This window comes from Fusarium oxysporum, chromosome 5 (genome assembly GCF_000149955.1).
Source record: "Fusarium oxysporum f. sp. lycopersici 4287 chromosome 5, whole genome shotgun sequence".
NCBI classification, from domain to species: domain Eukaryota; kingdom Fungi; phylum Ascomycota; class Sordariomycetes; order Hypocreales; family Nectriaceae; genus Fusarium; species Fusarium oxysporum.
Window position 1 is genome coordinate 4,126,724 of NC_030990.1, and position 6,669 is coordinate 4,133,392.

The 6,669-nt window shown below is 49.5% G+C and overlaps 5 protein-coding genes across 7 annotated transcripts; 4 read left to right on the plus strand and 1 right to left on the minus strand.

Annotated features, from left to right (window-relative positions):
• The first annotated feature begins 126 nt into the window (after positions 1 to 126).
• FOXG_02386 (uncharacterized protein) lies at positions 127 to 1,786 on the plus strand. 2 transcript variants are annotated; one of them, XM_018379825.1, is made up of 3 exons: positions 127 to 673; positions 729 to 1,183; positions 1,234 to 1,786. In XM_018379825.1, exons 1-3 carry the CDS (start codon positions 348 to 350, stop codon positions 1,428 to 1,430), a joined length of 978 nt encoding a protein of 325 aa, XP_018235947.1. In that variant the 5' UTR covers positions 127 to 347; the 3' UTR covers positions 1,431 to 1,786. The 2 variants fall into 2 exon arrangements, with proteins under 2 accessions (XP_018235947.1, XP_018235948.1); XM_018379826.1 differs by having other exon boundaries at positions 651 to 1,183.
• A 499-nt stretch (positions 1,787 to 2,285) lies between these two features.
• FOXG_02387 (uncharacterized protein) lies at positions 2,286 to 2,905 on the plus strand (the record flags this gene model as incomplete). Its single annotated transcript, XM_018379827.1, has 3 exons — positions 2,286 to 2,316; positions 2,364 to 2,551; positions 2,600 to 2,905. 3 exons carry the CDS (start codon positions 2,286 to 2,288, stop codon positions 2,903 to 2,905), a joined length of 525 nt encoding a protein of 174 aa, XP_018235949.1.
• A 105-nt stretch (positions 2,906 to 3,010) lies between these two features.
• Positions 3,011 to 4,157, plus strand: FOXG_02388 (uncharacterized protein; the record flags this gene model as incomplete). The annotated part of the gene is made up of 2 exons (XM_018379828.1): positions 3,011 to 3,408; positions 3,452 to 4,157. The coding sequence occupies 2 exons, from the start codon at positions 3,011 to 3,013 to the stop codon at positions 4,155 to 4,157; spliced, it is 1,104 nt and encodes a 367-aa protein (XP_018235950.1).
• A 423-nt stretch (positions 4,158 to 4,580) lies between these two features.
• Positions 4,581 to 6,351, plus strand: FOXG_02389 (PTK9 protein tyrosine kinase 9). Its single transcript, XM_018379829.1, has 3 exons — positions 4,581 to 4,753; positions 4,801 to 5,384; positions 5,435 to 6,351. The coding sequence occupies exons 1-3, from the start codon at positions 4,612 to 4,614 to the stop codon at positions 5,828 to 5,830; spliced, it is 1,122 nt and encodes a 373-aa protein (XP_018235951.1). The 5' UTR covers positions 4,581 to 4,611; the 3' UTR covers positions 5,831 to 6,351.
• Positions 5,974 to 6,656, minus strand: FOXG_02390 (uncharacterized protein; the record flags this gene model as incomplete). 2 transcript variants are annotated; one of them, XM_018379830.1, is made up of 3 exons in its annotated part: positions 5,992 to 6,139; positions 6,307 to 6,443; positions 6,495 to 6,613. In XM_018379830.1, 3 exons carry the CDS (start codon positions 6,611 to 6,613, stop codon positions 6,102 to 6,104), a joined length of 294 nt encoding a protein of 97 aa, XP_018235952.1. In that variant the 3' UTR covers positions 5,992 to 6,101. The 2 variants fall into 2 exon arrangements, with proteins under 2 accessions (XP_018235953.1, XP_018235952.1); XM_018379831.1 differs by having other exon boundaries at positions 5,974 to 6,443; positions 6,495 to 6,656.
• Between the last annotated feature and the right edge of the window lie 13 nt (positions 6,657 to 6,669).

Here is a 6,669-nt window from a genome sequence, read left to right on the forward strand (position 1 = left end):
TGTTGAAGAAGTCAGTGGCTCACTATACGCACTAACGCAGGGGATCCAATGAAGACGATCCACCAGATGCGGCCAAGCCACTGCGGCTTTGAAGGGTCTGGCTCTGACTGCCCCAAATCCATTCCATTCAAGGGCGAGCTCCCCGTCACCCCATCCCAGTCAAGGGATAATCCTCAATACCCCCTAAGAACAAAGTGCCTGACCACCAAACCTCGAGTATCGTCAACCCTTGCTTCAAACTCCGACCCTTTCGACTCTCATTTATCCCCCGTCGCAGTTCAAAACACTCATTGCCTTTTCGAATTCTACCTTTTCCGTGCGCCCATCTCGACCGCCATTGTTTCATCATGGCTGGTCATTGGAGTCCTCGACAGCGTACGAATCGCGCCAACACTGTCGGCGCATTTGTCTTCTTCGTCTTCTTTATCTACTTCTTCCGCGACACTTTTTTACCCTCGAGTACGCCGGCGCGAAAACATAGAAATGATTACTCTCATATGGCCTTGGGCGACAACGATGTCGAGATGGTGGTCGCCAGTATGAAGCATGAAAATGTTTCGTGGCTTGATGAATATCTCCCTGAATGGAAGAAGAACATCTACGTGGTCGACGACAACAAGGCCAAGTTGACTGTGCCTTTGAATAAGGGTCGCGAGGCCATGGTCTTCCTAACGTATGTCTTTTTGTTCCCAATTTTGTAGTCCTGATACTGATATTTCTGCCTGCAGCTACATCATTGATCGATACGACTCCCTGCCCGGCAACGTCGTCTTCCACCACGCCGAGCGCTTCCAATGGCACAACGATAACCCCGATTACGATGCTCTCCCTCTGCTCCAAAACTTCCGTTTCGATAACCTAAAGAAGGTCGGCTATGCCAATTTGCGATGTGTCTGGGTCCTTGGTTGTCCTGCTGAGATTCGACCTGTCAAGGACGAGGCTCCTGCGAAGGAGGGCGAACCTATTCACGCCCGCCATGTTTACAAGGCCGCTTTCCAGGAGCTATTTCCCAGTCTTGAGATTCCTGAGGAAGTCGGCGTCACTTGCTGCTCGCAATTTGCTGTTCGCCGTGAGACCATTCACTTGCGTCCTCGCGCAGAGTATGTGCGATTTCGTGAGTGGCTGATTGTGTCTGCCTTGGGAGATGACCTTAGCGGCAGAGTTCTTGAATACTCATGGCACAGTACGTTCAATGCCCACACAGTTACTCACTGATAAACTAACTTTTCGCAGTCATCTTTGGCAAACCCGCAGTCAATTGCCCAAACGCCGCCGATTGTTATTGCCAGAACTATGGCATGTGCGATTTAAAGTGCGAGGCAGATAAGTGTGAAGGCCAATACACACTCCCTCCCTTCTCAACCCTCCCCAAAGGCTGGCCCCGGCTCGGATGGAAGGGAGAGAACCGTGGATGGAAAGGACAACCATAATTAAAGGAGGGACAAATATAATGGACCCGCATCGCCTACAGGGATTTTACGAATGATGGGGGTTTTCTCGAAAGTCTGCACTGCATGTTTAATTTGGGGCCTTTCATGGGAAGTGTTTCGACGAAAGGGAAGCGCAAGTATTCCTTACTTCTGGGTTTCTGGAATTATTGGTTATGGGATGGGCGTCTAGGATTGGGTTGGGCAATCTGTTATGTCTGCACCAAGCAGAGTTTCTCTAACATCATCACGGGATAATTGAAAAGACCATTCGAAAGATACACATGCCAGGGAAGGCAAGAAAACGCCTAACATTCATCCTAGATAATAAAAATGACTAATCTCAAGGCCTACTGGATCTACGAACCTTAGGTACTTGACCTGTTTGTAAGAGAGGGTATAAGTCTTCTTGCCCCCTGAGGACACGGCATTTGCATTGAAAGGCCATGTAATTTAGGGTTCACGTTAACACAGGAGGCCAAGCTGTCACATTCCAAAGGTATGTACTGTACTGTTGGTTCAGAGCTCTGGGGCTGAAGATAAATACAGAATTAATTTGGTTATACCATTCGATAGAATTTATGCTATTTTTTTAACCAGTATCAAATAGACATGGATCCATGGATCACAATCATGTTTCCTAGGTATTCTGAACCTTTTACTGCTCGGCCCCCCACCTCGGAATTTGAAGCCCAACCCCCACTTCTTTCAAGCTCAACCAGAAGCTCCTGTCAAAGCTCACCACCATTAACAACAGCTTCATAGCTTCATGAACATCACACTTACAGTTATCCATCAAAACTTTGCAAGTCTGTAATACTCTCAAGCCATAATACTATCAAGAGTACATATTTCAAGATGGATACATCAACTCCCACCAATTTGATGGGTAAGATCCTCTTGACCGAATATTATCACATTGCTAACAACGCCTAGACAAGCATCAGAAGATCATCTCCGAGATCCTCAGGTCCTACCGCGATTTGATGAATTGTGTCACTGTAAATGGCATGGACAAGGAAAAGCAAGGCGACTACGAGGCCCAAGCGAACAAGTTGAACTACAGAGACCCCGATACAATGGCAGCCGCTGGCTTAAGGACACAGAGAAAGTTCGACGAACTGGTAAGTTTTACAGCGAGTCATCGAAGTATCGTCACTGACATGGAATAGTACGAGAGCATCAAGGAACTACTTGCTCTGACTCGTACAATCAAAGAGCTCTGGGTATTTGGACCTGTCGACAGAGCTGATGAACATCGCAAAGAGAAGGAGGAGCAAATTGATCGCGACGTTGCGGAAATCACTACCCTCTTCAACAAGATTGACGCGAATGCCATGCGAGAGCTTGCGGAGAAGAATGGTGGCACGTGGGAGTCGCAAGGAGAAGCTGCTGCGACAGCACCACCAGCAGCAGCGGCACCACCAGCGACGACAACTGCTCAAGCGCCAGGAGCGCCAGCCCCGACTGGAAATTAGGAAGAGTTTTTGTTCCTGGTTTGAGTCAAGATGAAGTTTGGCAATGATCACAGTTCAGCGAGGTAAGGTAGGTGCGGCCACGGGTCCTGCCCTCATCAGCAGAATATGGACCTCCTTCCCGAACCACGCGCGCAGACCATGCCCTCAACGTCCTTCCTCGCGTCATATTCTTCTTCTTCCTCCATTACTTTTTTCTTTCCATCTTCTTCAGGTCAATATCCCCTCACCATAAACCTGAATCGCGAAACTCCTCTCGTTTGCTTTTCACTTTCATTCCGTGTTCTACTTCATCTCATCATGTTTTCTCATCTATTGATCGCTGCCTTTGGCGTCACGGCTGCCCTTGGCCAAACATCTTATGGAGAGCAGTTTAAGTACTGGGGCTGTGCCACTGTTGACGCTGCGGGCTTCAGCAACCCAGTTCCGCTTCCCAACGGTATCCTGACTCCTGAAGCATGCCAGGACGCTTGCGCTGGCCACATGTTTGCCGCGGTGTCTCCTGAGTAAGTTATTGCATGATCATCAAACAAAGTCTAACATTTTCAGTGCTTGCCGTTGCGGAGATGATGCCAACGCCATCAAGTCGGTCGACGAACACTCCTGCAACTACCCATGTACTCAAGACCCCAACTCTCCCATGTGCGGTGGAATCTGCCCCGAGGGTACTCCCAGCATCTCGAACTTGTTCATCATCGAACCGGCTGAACTTCAAGCTTCCGAACCTGTGCCTCAGCTAGATAATCCGTTGAACCAGCCTATGTCTATCAATGCTGTCCCTCCCTCCATGGCTCCACAGGCTTCGTTTGCTTCTGACGCACTCCCCGTGGCTACATCTTCTCCTCTGCCAGGCGTCCCCCTTCCTCAGAGTGAGGCCGTTCAGCAACCCCCCGTGACATCAGTTACTCTCCCATCGCCGACTTCCATTCCATCTGATCCTCCCGTTACCTCGCCCGATCAGCCTGAGCAGTCACCTCCACAGTCGACCATCAACTTCCCGTCTACTCTCACGCAGCCTTCAAGTGTATCCCTATTGGCCCCAGCAGCGAGTGCCCCAGACTCTACGAGAGAGGTGCCTGGAATTCCACCCAAATCTCAAACAGAGCCTTCCACAAGTGAGACTTTGGTGACAGAGACGGGCTCTCTTCCCTCCGTGGCACCAAGCCGTGTGGATGTGTCAGAATCGAGGCGCTTCGAGATCTCGATGCTGCCCACAATTGGCGGTCTTCTGTTCATGGTCATCATGGCTATTTAGCGATGAGGGACAACAATCCGACTTCGCATTCATATGCTCTTGCAAGCACCAGAGGGAAACAATGTCTAGGCAGCTGGATGGTATTGTGGTTGATGTCAAGCAATCTTGAGGCCGTCTAGGTCAACGGTGTACAATATCTTACACTAAGGAGAAAATAATGCACAGCTTTTAAGGCTGCTTAGACCAGTTGTTCAGATCCGATCTTACTGTTGCAGTCAATTTGATCATGTGATGATGCGTTTTCCTTTTACTCATAATTGCAGATATTGGAGTTGAACGTCAACGTAGGTCATTTTTCTGACCAGATCTCATTGCAAATAGAGATATATAAATAAAAATCTCTTGTAGTCAAACCCCTCGCATTCGTGCCTTCTATGCGCCAGTAGACGTCTTGTATCAGAGTATTTGGCGAATGTAGGGTAAGCAAATCGAGACATCTGACGTAAATCAATGCATGAATGGCGGCCCCACTGGAGCTCCGAGTGCCAACGCAGGGGAAAGTGGCGGGGTAGAGCTGAGGACGGAGCAACCCAAGACAACATCAATACCTACACCTACAATCCATGAGATAGGCAAGATGCAGTCCGGAATATCAGGTAAGACTATAGAGACTCTAGCGGTGGACTACTGCTAACAATTGTAGCCTCTCAGGAGCTGCAGGACCAGTTCAACTCGTTGCTGTCGTCGGACGATACCTTTGGTCTACTCGCAACCATTGAGAAAGAGGCTCTGGTCCCCGTTGCTACGATCCCTTCAAAGTCAAGCTCTTTCTCCGATAACCTCTCTGGTCTCGAGCCTCACCTTAAGCCTGATGCCGCTCTCTACATTATCCTCCGTCGCTATGACACCGCTCCTCGATTCCTAGCCATTACCTATGTCCCCGACTCGGCGAAGGTGCGCCAAAAGATGCTATTCGCTTCAACACGCTTGACCTTTGTGCGTGAGCTGGGAACAGAGCATTTCCGAGAGACTATCTTTGCTACGACAGCCGAGGAATTGAGCGTGAAAGGCTTCGAGAAGCACGATGCGCATAATAAGCTGGATGCACCACTCACCGAAGAGGAGCAGCAATTGGGCGAGGTCAAGCGTGCTGAGCAAGAGGCGGGATCAGGAACAGGCCACAAGGAGATTCATCTGAGCAAGAACTTTGCTATGCCCATCTCCGAAGACGCTGTTGCTGCTCTGAGGGAAGTTGGCCAGGACGGTGGCCGAATCGTGACGATGCTGGTAAGTACTTGAAACATGACCTGATCCCACATAAACTAACCCCTCTATAGAAAATCAACCCCGATACCGAGGTGGTGGAGCTCGTCCCCGAGGCACCCACTCCAAGCGGCATTGCAGAACTGACGCAGGCCATCTCCTCAACTGAGCCGCGGTTCACCTTCTACCGCTACACTCACACGCACAACGGTGCCGAGTCGAGCCCCATTCTGTTCTTCTACACCTGCCCGTCAACACCCGGAAACAAGTCCATCAAGTTCCGAATGATGTACCCCCTGATGAAGCGATCCGTTCTGGAGGTCGCTGAGAGGGAGGCTGGTCTTAAGCTTGAGAAGAAGTTTGAGGTGGAGGAGCCTAGTGAGATTACCGAGCAGTCGGTTTTGGAGGATTTGCATCCCAAGGTTGCGGCCCGACAGGGCTTTAGCCGACCCAAGCGACCTGGTCGATGAATCTGAGTTCGCGAGATCTGAGTCAGTACGGTGAAACGTTCATATTAGCCGTGCCTTTTTCAGCGCCTACAGTCTGAAACGGAGAATTAGATAAACGTTGAAATTGATACACAAAAAAAGTCAATTGCCCAAGCTACAAATGCTGGTATTTATCCAAGATGCATGCACGCAATAAGAACCCAAGCCGCCCTTCACTCCAATGCATGGTATACTTGTCCGCTCTCTATACTCTTCATCCTTCTTTTTCTTTTATCCTTCTCCTCTCCTCTGCTTAGATCGACTCTTCAGCTTCCTTCACAGCAACTTGCACTGTGAACAGATTAGAAACTGAGACGACACAAGCGGCTTCCAAGATATGTGTATAACTGGCGTTCTCGTGGTTCGTCCTTCTGGGTAAAAGGTTTCTCCGACAAAGATCTTCAGTTGGTGATGGTGATTTCGTGGTTTGTTGCCACTGCTTTATTCCTCGTACTTGCCTCCAACTAAGGAAATGTTGCTCTTTTCTAGCTTATCCTTGAGGAACTCGTAGACGGTGAAGGTAACGGCCTGACCGGGGGCGACACGCATGATTCGAGGGGTGATACCCTTGTAGAAAGCGTGAACTCCTTCTTGCCTGTGAAGAGTCAGTATATCAATCTTTCTCGTTTCGAAATGTGTAACTCACTTGAACATGTCTCCCGCAATTCGAGTAATGCGTGTCCAGGCGCTGACTCCAGGCTCAGCAGTAGCCTTTTGCAGGCGAGTCTTGATAGTATCAATAGGTGCGTTGCTCATAGGACCCATAGCACCAGAAACAAGAACGATAAGAGTAGTCTGCCAGTTGGGCAGGTTTGTGTTCT